This window comes from Poecilia latipinna, unplaced genomic scaffold, assembly GCF_001443285.1.
Source record: "Poecilia latipinna isolate Pla-1442-1.1 unplaced genomic scaffold, P_latipinna-1.0 Scaffold1198, whole genome shotgun sequence".
Taxonomy (NCBI): Eukaryota; Metazoa; Chordata; class Actinopteri; order Cyprinodontiformes; family Poeciliidae; genus Poecilia; species Poecilia latipinna.
Window position 1 is genome coordinate 5,198 of NW_015113814.1, and position 26,234 is coordinate 31,431.

At 43.2% G+C, this 26,234-nt stretch overlaps 1 protein-coding gene across 1 annotated transcript; it reads left to right on the forward strand.

Annotated features, from left to right (window-relative positions):
* LOC106960573 (ephrin-B2a-like) lies at nt 1-25,896 on the forward strand. Its single transcript, XM_015053718.1, has 4 exons — nt 1-138; nt 14,333-14,558; nt 18,069-18,131; nt 24,359-25,896. Exons 1-4 carry the CDS (start codon nt 1-3, stop codon nt 24,778-24,780), a joined length of 849 nt encoding a protein of 282 aa, XP_014909204.1. The 3' UTR covers nt 24,781-25,896.
* Nucleotides 25,897-26,234: the final 338 nt, after the last annotated feature.

Sequence of the window (26,234 nt, forward strand, 5' to 3'; positions counted from 1 at the left end):
ATGCGAGCGCTTCGAGCCTTCCCTCTTACTCCGTGTGACTGCTGCAAATCTAGCATCACCTCCGCCAGCGCCGGGAAACATCCCACCGAGAGACGCTCGGGCTCGACCGTGAACCCGTTGGCCCGCTCCACGGGTTCCGTCAGCTCAACTCCGGCTATTCTTCCCCTCGGCGGCGACGAGGGGAAGTCTCAAAAGACTTCTATGCCTTTTTAAAAAAAAAAAAAATAAAATAAAAATCACTTCTCTAGAAGTCACTCTGGGATTCACTGATAAGTGTTCATTAAGTATTGATAAGTAGTCATTGAAGTATTCATTCAGTATGCATGCAGGTCCATGCAGAAGTGCACTTGACTCAGAGTTTCCAGTGGGTTTTTTGGGGGGAAGTTAACAGATAGCCACACACACACACACCCACACACACACAGAACGCCCTCGCTGCCCCGGGACGGGAGCATTGACCCAGTTGTAAGGAACATTGGTCATGACTGTCCTACATGGCCGGCACTTTACCAACGTTACACAAGGCTTATCCACCCAGTCACAGGGCCTCCTTTTAACGGCCGGCTCCCTCTTTTCTTTTGCATTAGCACTTTTAGTTTTTTTTTCTTCTTCTTCTCTCTCTGCTGCCTTTGTCCCTGTCGGCCTTTTCTTTTTGCTCCATTATGCACGTCTTTGCTCTGGCAGCCACATTAAGCCGGCATGCATTAAATTCCCAAAACGGCCAGTCAGACTTATTGCATTGATGTGGCCACGATTTGTTTTCTCGTCATTTCATTAAGCCAAGAATAGGCGAAAGTAAATCAGCCTCTGTGCTCACGCCTGCTGATCACCTTCTTTACTCTGTCTTCCTGTTCAGTGCGTGTCCGTGTATATAAATGCACATGCATGCATATTTATCTTTTGAAGGCGGCAAGCAGATTTAAAGACGCAGTGCAGAGATTGTTTGTAAATGCAGGGGCCCGCATGCATTCATCACGCATACATCAGGCCGTTGTGCTGCTGCAAACCCGATTATGAACCAGTGGATTTGTTGCTCCGACAAATACGCCATGACAGTCGTAAACATATCTGACCTCTGCCCGCATGGAACAGGTTAGCCACACATGCAGCAGAATAATTCCCAGATGGATTATCGGCATGATGCGGGGCTGTGTGCGCTTATGCAAACCGCAGCACAACAACATGCTTCGCTAGTCGGAGCTAAGTCACAAGCAACCAGGCTATCGGTTCCAGCACCATGTGTGCAAGTGTGTCACATGTGATGATCTGGAGCGTTTTCCACTCCTGTTTACACACAGACCTATGTGACAGCTTTGGGCCTAAACAGAGATAAAAACCTGGAATGTCACAGTGGCGTAACAAGGTAACATTGGTAACAAGGTCCCAGGTTTGAGTCCCAGCTTGGATTTTTTTTTTTTTTTTTTTTGCATAGTTCTCTCCAGGTATTCCAGCTTCCTCCCAAAGTCCAAAATCATGACCATTAGGTTAATTAGTTACTCCCCCCCACTCACCCACTGAACCCTGGACATGAGCACCTCCACCCCCCATGACCCTGCATGGATAAGTCGGTACTGATAACGGATGGATGGACAACATTTAGATGTTTTATTCTGAAAAACAAAGGCAACTAAATCTCTACTACTGCCACAGAAACACAGAAAATAAATTATCTATGACCGATGTTTGAGGTAAACATTATGGTCATTATCTTTTATTATCATGTTATTGTTTATTTTTAATAAATTAATTACTATTAATATTTACGTTTATCATTTTATTATGTATTGTTAAGTACTTTACTACTATTTATTATTTTCTTTTTGTATCCTTTTTTAATAATTTGGTTATTTTCAAGTGCAGATCTTCTTATTAGAATAGCTGGCTGGTTAATTAGTCAGGCTGTCTGCTAAAGTAGCAAAATTGCTGCTTGTAGTTTATTAACAATAGTAGTTTTGAACCTTAAGAAATTTTAATAAGACTATAATAAGGTTGGTGTTTCTGTAGTTTCCACACAACAAACAACCACATTTTTGTTTTTTCTTCAAAACAAAGGAAAAAAAGTAGTAGCCTTTTTTTCAGCCAGCTGACTGGCAGTGTAAAGCGACAGGTTGGAGGAGCAGTAGCGCTGCGTTCAGGGTTCCCACTCAGTCTGGAAAAATATGGCCTTTGATTTAAGTGTTTTTCCAGGTCTGGCTAAGTATGGAAAAAGAAAATAAAGTTTGAAATGAAACGTTTGCATTTCAGGACAATTTGAAGCCACCCATCCGCCCATTCCTCCATCCATCACTGCATCCAGCCATCATCTATCCATCCATCCATCTTTTCTGTCCTCCCTTCCTTCCTCTTCTTCACAGCTTGTAGTTTTCTTTAGGTTCCAAACCCAAAAGCCTCAGCAATGTGAAACGTTCCCAAAAATACATGCAGAAGAAAAGGGCAGAGAATCTAAAAACACGGACATGAACCCTGCAGCTCCCTCTGTCAGGGTGTCTGCAGGGTTCAGTCAGACCTTTTTAAGACTTAAATAAGAGAACAATTACTAAGTTAAATAGATGATTTGTGTTACCATGTTAATAACTTAAGCAAGATAGCATATCTTTGTCAGGTGTTTTCATTTAAATGCCTTCCTGCAGTGTGAAAGCTGCCTCATAGTGGTTACTAAAAGGTCCTTAAGTGCCTCTTTTAAAGCAAAACCTCAGCAGGGAAAAAAATGCATTTTTTTGGTTTTAGCAGGTAGGTCTTTACTTTAATTGCCTGAAAAATAGAAGATGCAGTAAAGCTGAATATCCCTGGACAAACTCCTTCCAAATTGGGGTGTTTGCAGCCCTGCATCCGGAGGGTTAGTAGTTTTGTCTCAGTATAAAAACACCCACATTCCTGAGCCAGATTGACACGTCGCCGAATAAAAAGAAGCCAAGTAGCTCCCTTCTGCAAACCAAAGCCAAGAAATAATTTGAAAATGTTGATGAAAGAAGCAAAGAATGAACAAATGTCCACAATTCAGATGCAACCGAATGCAATTTAAGAGCTATTATGGAAAACATGGGCCTAGTTAAAGCCTTTCTGTGGTGCTTGCATCCTGAGAATATCCAACACTTTCTCTCCCATATAATTAAAATGACTTTAGGATCCGGGACGTTTTGCGGTTCTGAATCCTTAGTTTGCTTCTGTAGCCGTGACTGACTGATATGGAGGCCCGCGATTCATGCTTGTTACTTTGAAGGGGGAAGGCGGAAGTTTTCCGGAGATTGATACGAAGTGATTGGGAGTCGGCCGCTCCTCGGGCTCACAGGAGACGCAGGAGGAGGAGGGAGCAGGCAGACAGGGGGGGTTTGGATAGGTGGACAGTGGGTGGATGATTCTAATAGAACAAGATGGATGGAAGGAGAATAACTGCTGAGAATTAAAATGTCATCGAGCACAGAGGGAAAGATCAGCCGCACGCAAGCAAAGACACTGAGATCAGTACCCCTGCTGTTTGGGTGTGTGGGGGTGGGGGGGGGGGGGGGAAGGGTCATATGAGCATGTACAAGGGGGTACATGTAGGACCCGCCGCCCACGGTTCCAGGGAACTACGTCTCCATCAGAGGAAAGGAAAAAAAATAAAAAAATACAGCGCCTTGCGTGATTTTATTTGATTTTTTTCCTCTGAATCGTCGTGTGTCCGCCTCCTGGGTCAGCATGTGACAGATCATGTGAGTTTAGCCTGTGACTCCAACACTGGCCCTGTCAGGTCCCGTCGCCTCCGGCGCGCCGCTCATGTGCAGGAGGTCGAGAGACGCAGCTTTAAAACCAAAGGACTGAACTGGAAATGATGAGCCGCAATATATCACGTCCATCAAATTGTTGTTGCTCTGCTGAATCCATCAGGACAAGAAAATCTATTTTAATTTCTATTGTTTTGTGTTTTTACCTTTCCAGTTAGCATGTTGTGTTTTGAGTTTAGCGAGTTATTATTCAGCCTTAGCAGGTCTCTTTGGGGTGTGCTGATCACAAGAATGATTTTAAAGTTTCTAATCCTGATATTTACGGTTTTTGAAAGAAGTTCAGGAATGTCTTAAGCGACGCTCCAGCTGGTGGTTCTAGTCTGCAAAGGGTTTGTTTGACAGAACTCATTGGATTTGAAAAGACTCTGGAACAATGGAGAAGGTCCAAGAAACTCATTAAAGATTAGGAAGATTATAAACTGCTGGACCACCAGTGAAACCGACATTATGTCAGCGATTATAAAAATAAATGAGACCCATGCTCCAAAACGGACATCTTCGAGTTCAACATGGACACGTTCCTCTGGAGAAAAAGCTTTAAATATCTGGATGAGATAAAGGGCGTTTTCACGCTCGATAGTCCGGTTGACTCGGTTCGATTGGGGATCAAAAATGGCAACATTTGTTACATTTTCAGCTGGTGCGGGTCACTTTCACCATTTCTCCCGCTAACACTAGACTTGCTCATCTGTTTAGGTTGTATTTACCCAGAATGCCTTGCGCTATAGTTCTCTTCCTGCTTTTCGGAGCGGTCTCCAGTCCGCTTGCGTCCACAAACCACACAAGAGTTCACTTGAACCAAACCGAGACTTCAGGTGAGGTTTACGCGCGGGGACCAGAGCCGGTCTGTTTCGGTTCAAATCAAAATTCGATTCCGCATTCACGCCTCACGTCTTAGCTTTCTATTCAAATGAACTTAGTTTGATTAAAGTGGACTAGACGAGGCTGGTGTGAATGAACCCAAAGTTTCAAACCTGAGAAATTCTGAAACAAATGTTTGGACACGGAGGTGGCAGCATCATGATGTTGGACTGTGTTCTCTTTAAGTAGAAAAGGTATTTCCCTTTTTGAACACCATTTTTGTTTTGTTTTACAGATTATATAGTTGGAAATATAATTTTTTTTTGTTTTGCTGAGAATTTTACAAGAAAGAAAAGAAAGAAGGAGGAGTGCTATGTTAATATTAAATCAGGTTTCCTAACAGGACCATCATCCCAGCCTCAGTGGGATTACATTTTCCATTTTCTTTCTAATATGATCTTCTTAACTCTGAGCTTAGTGTTATTTAAAGTCTTTGAATGCAAGCATGTTGTGCCAGAAGATTCTGGGTGGCTTCAAAATGTTCGCGCTCAAGGAGCATTTTACTAATTTAACCAAGTAATTTTGACCCTGTACACATTGGAAAACAAAACAAGAAAGGAGTAAACTCAGACTTCTCAAAGTTTTATGGTCAATATCTTAATACTCTGGAAAGAGCGCAGCTCAAATAAACCTTTAAAAGCTACAAATTAAACCAGCTTTGATGTGCACGACGAGTTTATATAAACTTCTGACCCAGAAATGTATTTTCTTAAACTCCACCAAAATATCTCTGGGTGCTATATCAGGCTGCTTGGCTGTTGGCGAGCAAATATTTCTGCGGTTCAGGTTGTTGTTTTTTTTATCTGCACAAATCTCTTAGGTCATGCACATAATAAACTTATTCTGCTCTCAGACCTCTGGCATACCGTTACCTCACCGTGCAACAGAGGCGCCAATCACTCAGACGTCTTTGTTTTAGGAACGTACTTGTTTGTAGCCGGTCCGATCTGCGGACCAGAACCACCACAACACAGCCAGACAGGGAGCCTTTTGTCTGCAACAATAGAACAGGAAAGCTTGTTGCCCCGTTCGCAGCAAAAAGAACGAAAAAAAAAACAAAACAAAACTCTAAAACGTCATGCTATATTGGAAGTAATAGTGTGTTTGGTGTATAATTGAATGTGGAATGCAAGTAAAAAAACAACAATATACTGGGCTTGTGAGTCTGTGTGTTGGTTTATAAGGGGAGCTAAAATAATGCCTGTTCTGTTCCAGCACACAACTTAATGTCTTTTGCCACCGTGGCGAGGTAATGGCTTGCGATAGCTTCGTTAATGCGTCATAGCCAGGTTATAAAAGTGTCATAGGAGATTTATGAAGACGGTTTTAGTTACAGGAAATTTCGACGGCAAGATCCGTGTTTTTTTTTTTTTTTTTTTTTTAAATAGAGTAAGAAGGGGACACAGCGAGAAGGAGAGAGAGCGAGATTGCATCCTTAAGCGTTGCCTCGGGGGAGAGGAGATCAGGTTTTTCATGCTCTTCATCATCTAGCCTTTAACGGGAAGGATTCAGCAAAGTCCACCTTCGAGAACCTTCTGCGCACACACACACACACACACACACAAAAAAAGTCCCCAGCAATTTTCCAGCCCACCCACGTGGCGAGGCTTAATGTTGTTGTTGTTGTTTAGGAAAAATCGGCACAAAAGCTAAACAATTGGAACCCAAAGAAAATCAGGATTTTAAAGACAAAGCTACACATTTTGGTTTTTATGTTGATTTGCACAAACACACACCAGCCTAACTAACCTCAGGATGCAGTCATGTGACCCCCCCCCCCGACCAGTTCATAAAAAAAACAAAACCATTTGCTCTCTTCCTTTTAATTCCTCTGTTAACCTGACAAATGCGTGACGCAGATTTCTCGTTCTCGTCGTTGGGGCCCCGCTCTGTCCCGGCAGGACGCGGCACAGAGCGGCAACCCGAGCGTCCCGGCTGCAGCTCGGCTATTTATTCATTCTGTTTGTTGTGTAATCTGCCTATTTGATGCGGGTCAATTTTGCTCGCTTTAATCTTACTGCCATTAGAATAAAAACAACAACAAAAAACCACCCCGAAGCCTTTAAACTCGAAGCATGTGTGGAAAGTGGAAGGGGGGAACGGCCGTCTGTTTGGGAACGCATTTGGCAATTAAACTCTGTCGCATAAAGCTCCTCCTTTGTGCCTCCAATTAGGAGAAATAAAAGTATAAAAAGTGACGCTGATGACATTAATTTATTTTAATTTAGCAGGGACACATCTCTGTTGTGGTAAGCAGGTCTAAAACCAGAGCTGACGCTGCAAAGGGAGGCACATTACCTCCGTTTAAAGCCTCGCTTTGCCAGGAAGGTTTGTACTATAAAGCAACAATCATTCAGATTCAGTCAGTGATGTTCATTACTTCATTGCAGCATGCAGATATTTTTCTTTACTCCTTGTTTTTATTTCCAGGCTCTTAATTAAGGAATTAAAATAAAGTCTTAGAGATGCACCTGTCAGGAATCTTTTTTCTGGGTGATACTGATTTTTTTAAAATTTCTTTCACGTTCCAGTTTTTCCCCTGAAGACTACAGCATATTTGGGTCCCTTGATAGAGTTTGACGTATATGAATCCAACAGTAAGATGTGGGGATTAAAATATTATCCCCATTTATGCATCGAAGCCCTCAACCTTGATCTGATTCTTACTGAAGTCAAATCAAAGTGCAAAAAATTGCGTTATCTGTCGATGCGTTTACAGTCGGGGAAAAGAGAAGTGAGTTTAAAAATAAATGGGATTCAGCTAGACGAGGGTAAAATTATTTATTCAGGGAATATTCACTGGGAGGAATGAATATTTAAGCGTTTTATCAATCCATAATATGAATCAGTTGTAGATTACTTACTCGGTCAATCATAAGCGCTTCAGTAGGAGGCAACTGGATGTTTTCTCTTGTTGCTTGAAGATGTTTCGCCTTTCACCCTGAAGGTTTCTGAACATGATTACGACTAACAGGCTTAAATACTAAACGACACTGAGTCCAGCTCCCTTGCTTCAAGCTTTCAGCATGTACAGGTGAGTGAACCTCCAGTGGTGCAGACGGAGAGTCTGCACGGCATCAAATGAGGTTAAGTGTAGTTTTTACGAGGTCTTTGCTAGATTTGTATTGCAGTTTTGCCGAGAAGAAGATAAATAGTTTCTCACTGCAGTTACCCACCGCAAAGTTGCTTTGGTTTTTTCACGTAAAAGCAGCGCATCAGCACGGCACCCCGATGAAATCAATGACAGAACTGCTAAAAATAGTAAATGATGATGATAATCAACAACAAGGCATTGCTTCGGTTGCAGCTATAGGGTCATGTCAAAGGCCTGTACGTTGGAACGCTCACGCTGTGGAATGGTGATCAGATTATGAATGCTAGATTATCAGTATCTTTACGCATCATTGAAGCACAACGTTGCAGCACAACGGCGTGACCAGTGTGTGACATCAAAGGTTCTTTGAGGTTTATGTTTAAATCCGAGTTATTTTTGCTTTTATATATATGTATAGATATATTTTCTTTAGTATGTCAATCACAATAAGGGTTACAAAGTGAGAGAATATCCCAAAGCTGAATCGTACTTCTACGAGAAACACGCTAGCAAAAAAAAAAAAGAGCACTTCTCGTAACTTTAGAACAAAGCAAAAATACCCCAAACTTCTCAGAAGTACATGACAGAAATGATAACATCAGCAAATCTATAAATCATGTGGAAAGAAATGTTGTTTCGTCTGACTCTGACTTACCATCTGTACGACAGAGAGGAGGTCTGCCGAACAGCCAGCGTTGCCAAACATTCGGTTCAGAAGTGCGTCTTAAATCAAACGACATAAAATGTCGACCGTCTCCGCAGCGAGTGGCGATCGTTAAAAGACTGAGCACACGTCAGATTGGGGATTTATGTCCCTGAATGAGTGAAGAATGTTCTTCAAATGTCAAAGTTTTTTTTTTTTTTTTCCCTTCCTTATAAGAATTGCCAAGCTGGTGCTGTGACAGTGGAGGTGGGGAGGAAGCTCGGCCCACACTGACCTTGGTAATAACAACAGAGTCTGAGAGAGATTCCCCTCCGCTGTGTGTACACAGCCGCGCCTCTGCCTGCCTGCCCGGCTGCTGATTCCTCGTCTGATTGGGGTTGACTGCAGTATTATTTCATTAATTAAGTTTTTCCACTCTCCCTGCCTCTCCCGCCTGTCTTCTTGTCGGGCGAGGGCGGCGGAGCGACGCCCTTCCTCTCCCCCGTCCTCCGGTGCTTCTCATCTCCCCATCACTGCTGATCATTGTCTCAATTACTCATCCCTGCTCTCCCTTCCTCCCTCTCTCCCTCGCTTTTCCCCCCCTTCCTCCTCCTTATCTAATCCCAGATTGCTGTATTCACTCCTTCCCCACTCCATTTTTTTATATCCCGTCCTCCTAGAATAAGGTGGGAAAGATTGGAAGCAACCCCTCCGCCTCCCCTCCCATCCCTGCCTCTCATCAGGATTTCACAGATGCGCGGTGATTATTTCTGCCTTGATTCGGCGATATCTTCACCCCCTCGAGTGGGAGAAAATTTGAAACATTTGTGCTCATCAGCTCAGATTTTTTTTTTTTTTTTGGGAGGAGCCGCTCTCTTGATCCAAGGGCAAAGCAGCTGGGATCTCTGCTTTCGCTTTGTTCCCGTGAAACCGAGATTTGCGGAAATGGCGACACCTCTAATGGCTCTGAGAGGATGATGCGTCACCCTTTTAACAGAAAAAAATGACCTTTGTGATATTTTCAACCTGATTAGGATGTTTGAAAGACAAAAAATAGCTTACATTTGCAAAATTTGCCGAGGCTCTTTGGGTCCAATTTGCCTCTCTGGTGTCCGTCCCGCTCCTTTGTATCCATTACCACACCACTTTTCCATAATGGACGCATTAAAGTATTTTACCTTCCTACTTTCTATCATGTCATTTAAACTCTTTCCTTCCTTTCTGTTTTTAAACTTTCCAACTTTTCCTCTGTCCTCCTCCCCCGGCTCTCCGTCCCCCCGTGGTCCCACATCGTCTCCTGTGTCCATCATATCACCAACAGCTTGTCGCAGCCAATCAGTCTCTGTGCCTCACTTCGCTGCACGGCCTCCTCCACTTCCTCCTTTCTTCTCCCTCGTCTCCCACACCTCCCTCGTCTCTCGTCACCTTGTTGTCCTCCTTCATGTGTCAGTGGTTATTACTCTCAGAAATCTTCAGCGCGCTTATTCCTCTTCTTCTTTTTTTTTGAAGTCCTGTTATTTCTCCCGGTGGCACCTCTGGGCTCGGGTTAAACCGGAGGGTGAGATCCTGTAATCACTCTCACGGCGGCTCCTCATTGAAGGTTTCCAGATTCGGTCTGTTTTCCAGAGTCTGAGTTCGGTGATTGGAAAATGGAAAAATAAAAAATAAAAAAGGGAAAACATGGGAAGTGTTTAAAATGTACTTTGTTTCCAAAAATGACATTTTACGCTGATGATATGCAGTTATTTTTCCAAATACTGTTTATGTACCATCGATATCTATTTTCAAATTCATATGTTTAGTAATCAATTTTTTAAATAAATATCTTTTACCTCATTGTTTGAACATCAGTAAATCTAAATACTGTTTACATAATCAGTGATGGTTTGAAATACATTCTCATTAAATATTTGGAAGAGTATACATTTTTCTTTTTTAAATAAAGTCATAGAAATCTAAAATTTTGAAGTAATCAAATATCAGAAAGTTGTTGGTATCCATTACAACGTAATTTGTTTTAGTATTTAATATTTGAAATTAGTTATTTCAGTTACAATTCTCAATTATGGTTTTAGTTTCTACTCTCTCTTTATGCATTGAGATGTTTCAAAAGGCATCAATAAAGTATCTGTCTTTAATTATTTACACTAAAATTTACATTTAAACCCACAGATATTCACGACCACTGGCAGGTTTAGATTTAGCGTCATTTCCAACTTTACTTCTGATAGTAAATGAGACGAGCGTCTCTTAAAACAACGGAAAATGAGGATCGATTACGGAAAACAAAAACCAGTTTTAGTTCACATTTCACTTAAAAACTGTCATGTCAAAAAACGTCTCAAATGTTCAAGAAAAAAAATCTGAATCCTAAATTTCGCTTTCTGTTTTCTTTGAAAAATAAATATTTCATTCCGAGTAAAACTTTCATGAATAGAAAATAAAGAAACAAAATGAACTGCTGCTGGAATGACTGGAAAACCTTCTTCTGTATTTTAAACAGCCTTATTTTTTAATATATATTTTTCCTAGCTGCCTCACAGATCAGACCACCTGAAAAAGTAAATAAGATCAAAACAATAAATCTGGTTTTTTTGCCTTGTACTTTATCTTGCTTAGTGACCCTGAATGACTATTTTTTCTGCATTGGTGGCTTTTGAAGAACAAAGTTCTCTTGCATGTGAGCATCTATTGTAGGATTTTGTGTTTGGCAATTTAAGTATTTGTGGTTACAGTAAAATTGCTTACGTTAATTTACACGTTTGATATTTGTTCAGGACTCGTCTATCTTTCCTTTTGCCTGCTTGTGTGTTTTGTTTTTGTGTGGTTGAGGAGGTGAGAACAGACAAATAGTTTCAGACATGCCTTCAGTTTTTAAAAATACTTCTTTAAAAAAACTGAATGTTCTCCTGGTTGCAGAGTTTAACGGTTTGCCCTGCAGACATCCAGACAAAAACTCACAACTGGGCTGCAGCTTTTTTTTTTTTTTTTCCAAAATAAAATAATAAAAAATCAAACCAATTAGCTTCTTAAATTCCTTTCCTCACTTCACTTCTCACAACTAAATACCCTTTTTTTTTTTTATGATTTCCCGCTGCTGAGTTTATCAAATCTGCACCGTTGAACCTGGTTGGTTTGCCTGAGCCGCATCTCGCTCACCTTCAGGCTGATTTTTCCTCTTTCTCGTTTTTTTTTTTTTTTTTTTCGGAAAACAGGCGAAATCAAACGGATAGTTTCTGAAATTTCTTCACGCCACAAATTGATTTTCTAAACCACCTCCTAATAAACGGAACGTTCCTCGAGTTTGGCAGCTTATTGTTGGTTCAAGGCGGATCTGATTAGAAGCACAGTTTGGGTCAACCATTCAAACTTCATTCTTCAGATTTATTTCTCCTGATGCGCTTCATTTCCGAATGTGCCGAATGGGTTTCCTCCTGCTCGAGAAAACACATAAACATTGGATGTCAGGCCAATTAGGGACATGAAATTGGCCTCACTCATGAGTGTGCAGAATTGTTTTTTGGCGCTGTGCTGGACTGCTGGCTGCACCTTGGCTGTTAAATGCTGGGATGGATAAATTATATTTTATCGGAGCACAAACAAGTTGGTTAGCTTGGAAATAAACATCCCCACAGAAATCTGTGTGTGAAAGCAGAGGGCCTCTCTTCTCGCGTCTCTGTGCACAAAACAAATAATTAAAAAAAAAAGAAATCAATAAAGAGGTACTAAAAATTAACGAGTGATCCTTTTGGTAAATAACTTGCGAATGAACTAGACAGTGGAAAGGTTGGGAGTAGCAGAAAACTAGATAGTAAAACCTCCACAGAATGAGTCTGCATCTTTTTCTCAATGAAGTTTTTCAGCATTTATTTATTTTTAATAATATCGTCTTTAGATTTTACTGCTGCTACGGAAACCTGACATCTGAGCTAAGCTAATGTCTAATACTCAGCAGCAGCCCTGATTAACAACCTTCATTCTCTGCTTCTTTTTATTCAGTTGAACTTCATTTGAATGAATAAGTTCTGTCCTTGTAGTACAGAGAGATATTTCACAGGTCTTTGACAGATTTTGTTCTTCAACAAACAGTGCTAAGTGTTGGAGAACATACAAACTTTTGAAGACAAATTATTCTATATATTTTCGGTGTTTCTTTTTTTTTTATTATCATTTTATTTTATTTTGGCTTTTCTGCCACACTGGTGTTTGCTTTGACCTCGGCCCGCTTCGCTCCTTCGCTCGTTTTCACACGTTGCTTCCTGTAAGGATGGAGAAGAAAGGTGTCAGAAGTAAAGCTGCCTCTTTTTCACACCTCCATTCCTCTCGCTCCCAAACGCCGTTTCCCATTTGCCATTTCTCTCTCCCTCTCCTCGGCTTCACAGGGGCTAATTTATATTTAAGAGGGAAAGCAAGGATGCAAGGGTGGCGTGTGCAGCCGCGCTGGAGGGAGAAAGGCTATGATTACCGTACGGTTTATGAGCCGCTGCAGCTTCGCATTAGACTGTCTGTCAGCGCAGACCTTAAAGACAATTATAGAAGTTTCTGCCCGGTATTTGGACTGGTGATTGAAACCAAAACCGGGCACAGCGAGGAGATGCTTCTCAAGTATTGAAACCAGCTGCACAAGCAAGCAGAGCTGCGTCGACCGAAAGAGGTGTGATTATCGGGATAAGTGCCTCTCGTCTCCTTACTTCTCACTCTTCTCTCTTTTTGCGTTCTCTCACTGTCTCTGCGTCATCAAAAGCTTGTCCTTCAGAGCAGCATTTCCTCCCGTCCTCCCATCCCGAGTCTCCTCTTTTCCCCTCCGGAAGGCCACTGAGCTTTTATGGACCCGCTGACTCGCCGTATGCGACACTAAATCAGGGGTCTTCAGCTGCAGGCCTCCAGGGCCGGTGTCCTGCAAGCTTTATATGAGCTCCTTATCTGTGTTATATGTGTCCTAACACACCTGAAGTAAATTTATTTTATTGTCATCTTTATCGTTATCACAATACTTCCACTAAATGTGGTTAAAATTCTAAGTCCACCCATAATTTGTATCCCATCCATCCATCCATCTTCTAACCAACTAAGTTACAAACTTAATGGAAAAGCAACAAAAAGCCCCTAGAGAAAACAAAGTTTTCCAACATGACCGCCGCGTAGATTATCTTTGTCCAGCTAATTTGATTGCAGCTGCAGCTCTATGTCTATGTTGTCTTTTCAATATAATTTAAATAGTGGTGCAATAACATTTTTTGTGCTATTTTTCCAAGGATGTCATGTTGTTTTTTGAGGCGTGAGGCCCAAAGGTGTCCTCCAGATCTCGGCCTGCTCTTCATGGAGTATTAAACACGATGTTTTGTTTTTATGCTGATGATACTGTGGGCTGTCGCATCATCTCCTTATGAGCTACAACCAAAGAGAACGGGGAGTCTTACTTTAATCTGTTCCAAAGGTTTCAACACAAAATGAGTCTTTTAGGAATCCACAATACCTTTAATTTAAAACATTAGCCTTCAATTCACTTAATAATTAAAGCATGAGCAGTGGCGGTAAAGGGGTGTTACCTATTGCTGCTTCCACTCATCCGTCAGAGACTAAAGTCGAATAAATCAAGTCTGGTTTTTCTCTCAAATCAAGCAGTGATTTACGTCTTAGTGGTTCCATTTTATCTCCCTCTATCAGCCGGTCTTTGCTTCTCCAGATTAAAAACCTTCTCCTCCTCCTCAGCCCTGCTCCAGCCATTCCTGCAGCCCAGGCAGCAACTGTAGTTGATTGCAACAGTCCATACAGTGCAGTGTGTGTGTGTGTGTGTGTGTGTGTGTGTGTGTGTGTGTTTGTGTGGCGCAAATTAATTCCAGCAGCCTGGTAAATGAGGACTTATTAAAGTGCCGCTGCCTTGTAGTTTGGCATTTTCAGAGCTTCTGGTGGAGTTTTAAATCACTTCCTGTGCAAATGTCACTCCGGCGGTGCTGACTCCATGAGAAGGAATCTGTTGTTTACTTCTTCTGTGGGCCCACAGTGCAGGTTTATAAGGAAAAACAGGCTTGTGTTTTTTTTTGTTTTTTTTTTAAATTTCCCTCCATTCTAATTGTCCAACTTTCTGTTTCTCTCGCTGCAGCCACGTCGGACGGGACGCGCCAAGGCCTGGACAGCATGAGAGGGGGCGTGTGCGCTACGAAAGGCATGAAGGTGGTCCTGAAAGTGGGACAGAGTAAGTCTTCCTCACACGACTCACATCCAGTGAACTGGCTGAATACGCATTATTTATTTTTTTATTTATTTTTTTCCCATTGCACATAATCAAATCACTTAACAGCTCAGCGTGATCAGCACACAATGTCACAGATCAGAGATGAGGTTCATTAGTGCACCTCCTCATCTCTCCTACTTTTTAAACCGTTCCTCTAATCTTGCGGCGTCACCGACCCGTCTTCCCCCCCGTTGCCACGTGCGTGCCCTCGCCGAGCATATTAGGCCTCGCTAAGTGGCGAGAACGGCGCAGAAGTGTAGGATCAGTCGGCTCTAATGAGCCCTGTTGACTCCCTCCTCACTCTGCCTTTTAACTGCTACTGACTCACTCTGGACGCAGAGGTGTCCGGGCGGGCGGGCGGGCGGGCGGGCGTCCGAATGAGCGAACACACACGTCTCGCCGCGCCGCCGAGAGAGCGCGATAACAAAATGATTCCATTTGGTGTTAAAGCGCGCAGTCAGTGATTTTTAATGACTCGTGGCAGTGCACACCTCTAATTTGTTTGGAAAATATTCGCGGGTAATGATCCCTCAAGAAAGCAGCACATAAAGAAAGGAAAAGTAAGGGTGGTGGAAAAAAAACAAACAGCCAATTTAAGCATTTTCACTGACCCGCACGTTCCGGCACATAATAGGCACCTGTCCTTCACATGACCGCCCATACACACACTCACCAGTACACAAATACAAGCTGCCTATTTCTATTTCTTTGATCTGTGCTGTGTTATCGGACCCAGTGTATTGGAGGTTCTCTTCAGCAAAGAGCCAAGTGGCGCTGTTATGGCTCTATCAGCCTGTAACATCAGCACAGTCAGCTCAGCTCAATAGAAATACCACACACTTTATTTCCCCTGGCTCACATAGGCAATGGAAAAAGCAACCTTCTCTCACTTTTTCTTCATCCTCTCTTTCTCTTCTTCATCCAAGTTGCTCTCTTCCCTCCCCGATCCCCTTCATCCCCCCGTTTCGCCTCGCATGGCGTCCGCCTTTCCTCACACCTCTTTTTTGTTGTCACTTTTTTCCCCCTCTGTCTCTCCATCTTATCTGTCATGTGGCTGAAAGGTCACGTCTGTGTTGTTTGTCGTCTAAATAAGCCGCATGCCGCCTCGCGCTGATCTCCGATGCGAAGCGCGGAATACACACACAGACACACATACATCGACCTGTCTGCTCTCATTTTTTTTTTTCGCTCTCTCTCTCTCTCTCTCTCTCTGGATCTGCCACATACATGCACGCACTTTCTCCTGCACCCACCCCCCACATCCTCCACTTGCCCCCGCTGACCACACAGCAGTTCCTATTGATCACCGCCTCCAACTTCTGCTTGGTTTACTGTCAAAAGGGAGCCGCTGGCCAATAGGCCTACACTTTTGTAAATGTCAGTACGTATACTTGCACCACTGTGCACAGAACACGCACACAGAAACCTTAACTCACCCCTTGTTTCTTTATAATTTACCTCCAAGCAGCCAGACTTTTAAAGTAGTCTTGGCTAACCGTTCCCAAAGCTTTTATAATGTCTTTTTTTTTTTTTTTACTTCTTTGGACTTTGGCGACTTTTTTCTATTTCTTTCAGATGAGCGTTTTGTGGATTTGCAAGGAATCTTATGATCCAATGCAACATTTCTTGCAAAAGTATGCAGAGCCCTTGAACTTTTCACACTTTGCTACGAAGACAAACTTTAATGTATTTTGTAGACGTAAACCTGTCAAGGTTAGGTTGGGAAAGAAAATAATCAGAGACAACAGCTCCTCTAAAAACGCATTCAACTGCCTATTTTAATACTTCAAACACTAAATTTACACTAATATGTATTAATAAGAGCAGTGGAAACTGTCTAAGCTCTACCACAGATATCTACACCATTCCTTATCTCCATTGGTTTAACCAATCAGCACCAAGAAATGTTAATAGTACTGGTGGATTGGCTGCTTTCAGCCAGTACGGTGTCCCAAACTGGATTTTTTTAAAAAGTATTTTATATTCTTTCTACTAAAAAAAAAAAAAAAAAAAAAAAAATCCCACAAATAATTAGGAGTCATGTTCCACAGAAAAATCTGTGAATACTGAACCACTAATAGGTGAGGGGCAATGGAAACGTTCAGGGGGCTTCAATAGGCAGTTAGTTTTCAGGCGGCCGGCATGGGGCCACATTGTTATGCATCTAAAAAATATAGATTATAAAGCAGTTTAGCTGCTGAAAGTGTCCGTTTTATTCTCTCATACCTGCTGACACATTACTCAGCATCACAGATTTGAACTGATAAATCACCATGCCAGCGGACACGTCTGCGGCCTCACAGTTCAAACCCATGAAAGACTTTCAGGAACCCTCGGCAACTGTTGAGTACGAGCACTCAGTGAAAGTTTGAATGCCAGATGAACTCACTCTGCTTTTGTACTGCATCGTTATCAGCATCTCAGCCTCTCTTGTTGCTGCAATAACCTGCAACCAGCTTGTTTACGTAAAACACTGCATGAAGTGAAAGGAGTGTAGAGTAACACCCGGCTTACTGCTGGCCAAACGGCTAAGAAAGGGAACAAAAATGAGTATTTTCTTTACCATCTAATTCAGCTTTTTGATGAGAAGCCCTTAACGCAACATGAGTGTGTCTGTGTGTGTGTTTGACATGTAAATGCTCTTTAATGCCATCAGCATCACAGAGGGCCTGCTAGACAGATGGCCTGATTTAGAGACTACAGATTACAAGCCGTTATGGTCTTGTGAAAAATCACTCGCTCCAGAAACAACCCAATGGCCTCTTTCTGGTTTCCCGTTTGAACAAACACACGGAGCTCTGTCAATATGTGCTCGGCTATAAGAGGAGGTGAAGGGAGGGAGGTGTTTATTAAAGCTCTGCAGAGATCGTTTTCCACGCCGGGAGGGGCCCGATGTCGGTTCTGATAGATGAGAACAGAGTCTGGATGCAGCATGGAAACGATCGGAGAAAAAAAGGGAAAACAGAAGAGTGTTTGTGTCTCCAGACCCGTCTGTCCATCTGTCCATGGACGGATCCATCTGTCTATCTGTTCGTCCATTCATCCATCCATCAGTAGACCTCTCTATCCGTACTTCCATCAGTCCATCCATCCATCCGCTGATCCATCCATCCGTCTATCCATCCATCCATCCATCCTTTGATATGTTCATCCATCTGTTCGTCAGTTCATCTGTCCTCTCCCTGTTGATCCATCCATCCATCCATCCATCCATCCATCCATCCATCCATCCATCCATCCATCCATCCATCCATCCATCCATCCATCCACTAACCATGTGTCTAAAAAGACAGAAAGAAGAAATCAATAAACGGTTTACTTTATAAATATAAGCCAAGATTCATGGTTTGGAACAAACTTATAACTTTGGAAATTTCCGATTGGAAAAGTTTGGGATTTTGGGAAGAAAATGACCACTTTTTTAGAAGAATATTCCACCTCTTATCCACCCCTTCATTTTTCTTCATGCAGGCCAGTACGGACTGCCCCCGAAGAAGGACCAGCCAGCGGGACGCACGACCAGCAGAATCCCAGGTAAGCAGAAGATAATCCCACCAGCAGACCCGTCCACAAAACAGATAGATGGAATGAGCGAAGATATAAAGAAAAGCAACAGAGGGGAGAGGGAGGGAGGAAGGGAGGAAGGGAGGGAGGCGACAGATGGAGAATGTGCAGTGGTGACATCTGCAGATCTCTCTGTTTAATTCCATATTTCTATCCCTCTCCTCCTTCTAGCTAAGTGCTGCCGGCGAGAGAGGGATGGCTAATAGCTACCCTGGGAGAAGGACAAGAAAAATAGGGGGAGGGCAGAAAGAAAAGGGCAAGGAGTCACTGTGGCCTGGATTCTGTAGTTCTGTCGGGGGACGTAAACGATTGAAATAAAAGACAGAAAGATGAGAGGAGAAGATGCACGGAGGGAGTGACGGGACAGAGTGAGCGGAGAGGTGAAACGCAGCAACAAGCAGATTCTCGCTCCAAGTCAAAGTCATTCACTGAAGGGGAAAAGACATGATTCACACTCAGCTGCGTCCGCCGCTCCCCTTTTTTCTTTTTTTTTTTATGACTGTAAATTTCTTTTCCGTGGAGAACGTGTAAATTGATGCGTTCACGCTTTCTCACATCACTTGTGCATAAACCCTATATGTGACGAGTGAAAGAAGCAACAATAGTGCGCATCTCTGCCCGCATGAATGGCTTAATCACACACATTTAACAGCAGACCTCACACCTTTTGGATTTTTAAATGAGGATGATTTGATTCACTCTTAACCACACATACTTTTTTTTTTTATTATTTTTATCTCCTTATCATTTTTGATTGTCAGATTAAAATCATTTCCATCCATCGAATCCCAGTGCAATATCCAAATAGACAGAGAGGGGGGGTTGGAGGGGTTATTTTAGGAATTTACTTTCTGTGTCATCTAATTTATACCAACCTCCACTCATCCGTATCAGAACACGCTGATAATTATTCACTCAGCACTAACCCACTCTTTACAGTCCACTGAGAGTGAACATCCGTGGGTTTGCTTCATATCAGAGAATCAGGCGCTCCTGATGATTGTTGTCTCTCGTGTATGAGGCGCCGCCTTTCATTATGCAGATGGAGTCATGGACGTTAACCACAAAGCTTTGGACTCTTTTAGATTTAATATGCAAACTGTTTTTTGTTTTTTTTTAGTTATTGTTATAGCTTCGTCACAATCAGCTTTAATTAAATAATCCTCCAACAAAGCTTTTATGTGCACCTGATGCTGCAGTGCACACTCTTTGATTACAACCAAGCCAGGCTGCCTCATTTAAAAAAAAAAAAAAAAACTGATCAGAAATCCCACACATATGCACCAACGCTGCAAAATTTAAACTTAAATGCTGCCTCAGAATATTACCCAATCTCATGCTGTGCCATGCAGACACTCTGTCTGCCCTGGTGAAGATTTTCTCACCCCGGTCAGACTTGAATACGTAGAGGTGAGGTTGTAGGTTTTCCGTCTACAGGGCTCAGTCTGTGTAAGCATTTAATCAACCACAACTAAAAATCTGTTTGGTGTGCCGCAAGAGTTCACATGTTCTGCTTGGGGTTTTAATAGTGGGATCTGTTTATGGCTGCTTGTGTTTGTAGGGTTGGCGGGGAGCTGGTACCCAACTCATATGTCATCGAGTGAGACATGTGCAATTTATTGATTTATTCATTTTCTTTAATAGTGTCACCACACTCTGTCCGTGTTCTACTATCCTGGGTTCAAGCGTCAAAATATTCCAAGGTTTTTGAGTTATAACAAAAAATGTCTGGAGTTTCTACTTGTGTGATGTAACACAACACCCCTTCCCCACCCATCACTGTGCACTGCCGGACAGCTGACTAAGAAAGGACACAACCTAGCATTTTTACAAGGAAAAGTAATTAGGCTGTCGAGAAATTATGTCCAAATATACACTTTTCCTGTGGAAACTATGGGAGTTTTACAACCAAAGTTGCCTGCTAAGCAGCCAACTGTTTGTTGAGCAGATTGCCTTTCTAATTAACCAAATAATATCACATTGTAGTGCTTGTGGTGTTACTCTATAAAAGGCACAGTGATAAAATGTAGAATAATCTACACAATAGGCTCTTGAAAACTGTTATTAAACATTATTGTGACTCTAATGGCCAACATGTTCAATTATTTTAGCAGCAGGAGCTGTAGTTGTTGCTTTTCTGCTTTTAAATAATAATAAAATATACTAAATCATGCTATAAATGGTTTTATGTGTAGTTCCACATTAAAGCCAGCAGTGCAGCACAAAGGAGTATCACTTCAACTCGCACTGCAATGCTTTTTCTCTGCATTTCCTATCATTCTTTTTATATTAATAACCAGCACAGACTTGCTAGAGAGTCTGTGTGTGATCATTTAATGCGCGTAGCTGTCATTCTGTCAGGGAAATGATAAAAATGTGACCTTTAAAAATGTGCTTTTGTGGAAGTAGAAATAGCTGAGAAAAGTTTAAGTGCAAAACCTTCTTATAGCAGTTGCACCAGTGCAGCCAGTGAAAACGTGACCTGGAGACTCATTAATAAGGCCAAGCTGTAATTCGTTTAGCTGCATGCTGCAACACAGACACTTTTAAACTTTCAGCTTGTTATGACATAGACATCTTAGTTCTTAAGATGTCTTAAATACACCCAGGTCCCAAATTATAATTAGTTATTTCCTAAATTAGGATTTTTGTCAATAAGGAATTCAATCAGCAATCCCTGCAAATCTGAAAAAAAACGTCTTTAGATAATTGAACGTTTTGACCAATCCTTCACTGTCCTGGTCCTCAGATCCTTCTGTTCTGCAGGCTTTAGGTGTTTCTGCTACCAGACACCAGACTTAAACGATTAACAAAGCTGCAGCGTTTAACGACATGCTCAGGAGGAAATTTGGAGCATAGAAACAGCTAAAACATGAAGCATGGCGATCTACTGGCTCAAGCAGTTCAGATGGAAGCGTTCTTGGTATCTTATACCCCGTCATTTTAACAGCTGGCTAAAATGTGGCATCGAGATGCGTTTTTAAAGCGTTGAAGTGAAGTAGTCTAGATTCTTATGTGAAATGACAGAGTTGAGGAAAACACCTTTAAAAACACTTCAGAGTCGACAAAGGTGTTTCCGGCGTCGCGCTCCGTCACGGTCCATATCTAATGGCTCAGGGTCAAAGTTCTGAAGAGCTTCTGTCCTACAACTTCTTTTCTCCAGCACATCTGAGTCCAATGAGTCCATGTCTCTCAGCTCCGCAGAGGCCTGGTATTGAGGGAATCATTCGATGTTGGTGTGTTAGAGAAGGGATGCAGGACAGCGGCTCTCCAGGACAGGAGTTGGACGCTCTTGTTGAACAGATTTATTTTATAGCTCAGATCTTTCTGAGCCACCGCAGCGGCCGTATTCCTGAAAACCAGGCCTCCGCCCATCCATCCGTCTCCGTCCTGCACCAAAGGTACTTCAACTCCTCTGCATTGAAAATCATAACATAGGCTTAGAGGAGCTTATTCTTCTTGGCACTTTATCGAGCTTAGGTTTTCAGTTGAATTAATAAAAGTCTTAAAAGGAAAACGTTCCGAGGAAACCTTCAGAAACTCTTGAAACATTCCCAATAATTTGGCGCGGTTGTAAATGTGTAGTGGAAGAGCACAGGACAGCTGGTGGTGCTGCTTTATTTTTATTTTTATTTCTTGCTTGTTGCGTGTTTGTCTCTAAGGTGAATTCATTATTGATATAAAATGGTTAATGGAAGCAAATGGAGAATAAAGCCTCAGAGTCTAAACTCTGGTGATAAAAACAGGAAGGGGAGTTGGAAAATGGACGGGGGGGGGGAAGGGAGAGAAGAATGGTAAAAGAGAAGAGGATATAATAAAGAGACTTGGTGAAAAGCAGCGGCCGTAATGGAGACGGATAGTGAGGGATGTTGGGTTAATGGAGGGAGGAAGAGAGCGGGAGTAGGGAGCATAATCGACGTCCGGCATTAGGGTTTTGCTCCCGGTCGGTCCAGCGCGACGGGGCGCCGAGAGCGGAGGGGGAGGGGGAGCCGGTGAGGCGAGCCGGCGTGTATCCGCACATATGACTGTGTGTATGTGCGTGTCAGTATCTGAGTGTACCAGTGTGTCTTTGTTGCCAGGCACTGAGCTCAGAGCAAGGTAGGTCATTACGGCTACAATAACCCAAAGACAGCGAGGACCACGGAGCGAGGAGGGAGGGAGGAGGAAACAGAGGGAGACGCAGGAGCGAGGCAGAAAGGGATGTGTGCCAAGAATAATGATGGACCAATCCAAGCGACTCTATCTCAGCCTTAACCAGTTTGAAACTCCTGCTCACACGCTCCCTGGCTCTGTACACACACACACACACACACACACACACACAGATAGAGAAGCAGCACAAACCCACCCCAAGAACATCTTTCACCTGCTGAGTTCTGACCCGACCTCCTGCGGGGACAGCCGCCAACTCGGAGGCTGTGAAAATCTCAACTTTCAGTCAAACGAAGACTCACAAAACATAAAGACAGAGTGAGGACAGAGAAAGAGAAAGACGTTCAGGAAGAAAGGCGAGCGGGCCAGTGTGTGGTCCGGTGGTGGAGCAGACCCGGGAGGCGTCCTTCATGTGGCCGCCTGTAATGCTAAGCAAATACCATCTTTAGGGTTAGGGAAATACCGTTTCCTTACCTTGATATACACTGCGGCTGAGCCTGGCTCTCCACAAAAGCGTAGACTGTGCGGAGCGCCTCTCGCTCACTGCGGACATTCCTCGCTGTTTTATATGCGCTGCTGTCCACTTCATCACATCAATAAAGAGACCACAAATAAGCTTCTGTGAGATCTGCTGCATACTTGCTGCATTCCGCTGGGTCGGAGCCGACGCAGCCTCCGCTTACTGAGCTAAACCATCACCATTACTCATGGTGTTGTGGTGCAGGGCCATAAAGAGCTGCATGTTTTCTCCAAAGCATCATGAAAGCAGGAGTTGTGAAAGCATGCAGTGTTATTGTTTTGTTGGGTTTAATGTAGAAGCACTGAGAAGCTTCTTTGGGTTTCTGTGGTGCCTTCAGAAAGTTTTCAAAGGGCCGGGCAGAAAGAGTGTTTACTGAGAGTCTTTGGACGGTGCAACAAAAACTACAACTAGAGATTCATCCGTATGTGATCTGTGGCCAATGTTGATGTCAAGCTTTGATCTGCCTGCATCAGTTTTACATTTCTATTCAAGAATTATGCAGTTATGCCCTGAATTCAGAGATGTGGCTTGCATTGCTTGAGTTTGAATCGCAGGCCTTTCTGCATGGAGGCTTCATTTCCTCTTCTGTGCATGTGTGGGTTCCTCTCTGGGTGCTTCGGCTTCCTCCAACAGTCCCAACACATACATGTTGGGTTAATTGGCCTCTCAAAAACTACATTTAGATGTCATTGTGTGTGTGTGTGTGTGTGTGTGTGTGTGTGTGTGTGTGTGTGTGTGTTGTTTGTGCCATGTCTGGCTGGAGAAGTGTTCTGGGTGTACCCCGCCTCTTACCCAGTGACCGCTGGAGAAAGGCACCAGCTCACCTGTGGTCCTACAAACTACCTTTTGTCAAACTGGCAAACTGTCCAGGGTCCCTCTCTATATAGTAGGCACTACTATTCATATCTTACCAGATATAGAATATGAATGGTTTCAAATGCCAAAAGATGTAGCAGTGCTCCATGATTAAAATGATCTTTTACTGATATCGGCAGTTTTCTTGGGTTGTACGTATCATCGGCGCTCCATGCTAGCCTTGAATGCACCAGGCCGTGAATGCACTGCTTCCCATCGCTCTGTTTTTAAGATTACATTGTTTAGAAACTGCTGCTGTTAAGTCATGTGCTTTAGCAGTTAGCCTAGCTATCCAGCTAATTTAAACTGTTACACTTACTCGGTTAATAACAGAACGGTAATAGCCACAAATTACAAATTATTCTACATTTAATCTTTCCTTAGCCAGGTTAGGAAAGATTTTTAGTTGTCTAGTAGAAGTGTCCACGTTTATCTGTTTTAGTCGAGATTGAAAACCATAAAAGAGCATTTGAAAATGTCTTCGAGTTACCAGCTCTACAGCATATGAGTGGTATAAATCCATTCCCTATCTGCCTCTGAAATATTCTCTTTTCTCTGTGTTGTGAGCAGCTTGATGAAAGAGGCGTTGCTGCTATTGTACTCTCATACAGCCAAACTCTGTTTGGGGGCTGAAAATCTCAAAGAAATGTTCTTGTCTTACTGTTTTCAGGTGGAAACGCCACCCAGCCTCGAGGGCCCTTTGGAGATGGAGGCAACGGTGAAAACGGACCCCTCGAGTCAACCAACATCGCCTTCATCGCTGGCGTCGCAGGAGGCTCCGCCTTCCTCCTGCTGGTCACCGCCGTGATCTGCGTCGTGTGCTACCGCCGGAGGCACGCCAAGCACTCCGACACGCACCACCCACCGCTGTCGCTCTCGTCCCTCACCAGCCCCAAGCGCGGCGGCGGCGGCGGCATCACCAGCTCCAACAACAACGGCTCAGAGCCCAGCGACATCATCATCCCCCTGCGGACGTCGGACTCGGCCTACTGCCCGCACTACGAGAAGGTGAGCGGGGACTACGGGCACCCCGTCTACATCGTCCAGGAGATGCCGCCTCAGAGCCCGGCCAACATTTACTACAAAGTATGAGACAGCCGTCTGGACACGCCTGCCTTCCTTCAACCACGACCAGCCAATCACACCCAACATCTCCCAAATGAAGCCACTACAGAATCTGCCATCATAGCTCCAAACTGGATCGCCTCAGTAGTACCAGTATTGTCCTTCGGAAACCCCCTCCCACCCTACTTGCCCTGGCCACTGTTGTGTTTCTAGCTGAATAACCCCCCCCCCCTTCCTTCCATAACCCTACTTCACACAACTGGGCCATTAAGTGTGAGTAAGGGGTTATGTTGTAACCGCACATAACCCTTCCTAACAAGGCCCTCATGATTGGGCAAGAGGCTCTGAATTCCCTCGTCTTGTTATCTCAGAGCTAAATGAGCCCCCACCCTTTAACGCGCCACACACTTCTTTTTTAAGAGTGTGAACCTGGTGTTGGGATGTTTTAAAAGAAAAAAAAAAGAGACTGAAAGGATTTTGAAAAGAGGACTAGGCTCCTGGACCCACTTGGCACCAATGAACTCTGATTCTCAGAGAGCCACACCCGCCTTGCCCACCACCCCATCCCCCTTTTAGATCTCTATCATCCAATCAGAGACGAGCCCCTCGCCGCTAACTCGACAATAGCCTCCTAGTTTGTTCGTGTTTGTTTCAATCGAGAAAACAGGCTTGGGGGGGGCGGCCTCGGACTCACACCCTGAGCCGACACCGGATCCCCGGACGAGGCCTGACCAATCGGTGACTCTCAGAATCGTGTATATTTTAATAAAGCGTGTGTTTGTGTGACTGTGCGCGAGCGTGCAAAACAGTTGGGTAATAATTATGGCGATGCTGCTGCTGCTCCACATTAGAGTGCAGTTAGTGTGCTTCAGCAAGTTTGCAGACATGTGAGTGTGTGTGTGTGTGTGCTTTTCTGCGCGTGCGTGCGTGAGTGTGTGTGTTCTTTAGACTTGTCTTAAATACCAAAACACAAAATAGTGAGCGAATATCAAAAAAGTGAGATTTTTTATGGCTATCAACACTTATAGATTATATATATGAATATCCAGTAAATAATTTCTAGATGTTTTTTATTGGTTTATTATTTTTACCCACTTCTGTTAAACTACACTTCTGTTTCTAAATGTTTTCATTTGCTTTTTATTTTTTGCTTATTTCCTGCCCTTTTGCCTTTATATTTTACAGTGCCTTGCAAAAGTGTTCATACCTCCCAAATGTTTTCACGGTTTGTCACGTCACAACCACCGACTTCAATGTTTGTCTTAGGTTTTTACGAAAATAGACAAATGCAAAGGGCTGCATTATTGAGAAGAGGAATAAAAATGAAGCGATGTGAAGATTCTGGCATTTGTCTGTATTCAGCCTCAATTACTCTTATTGCATAAAATGCAGAACAACCCTTTTTAAGCCCCAAACAGATTTTCATCCAGTATCGCTCTGCATTCATCCCCATCCCAGCGTGCGAATGCGACGCCTCATGT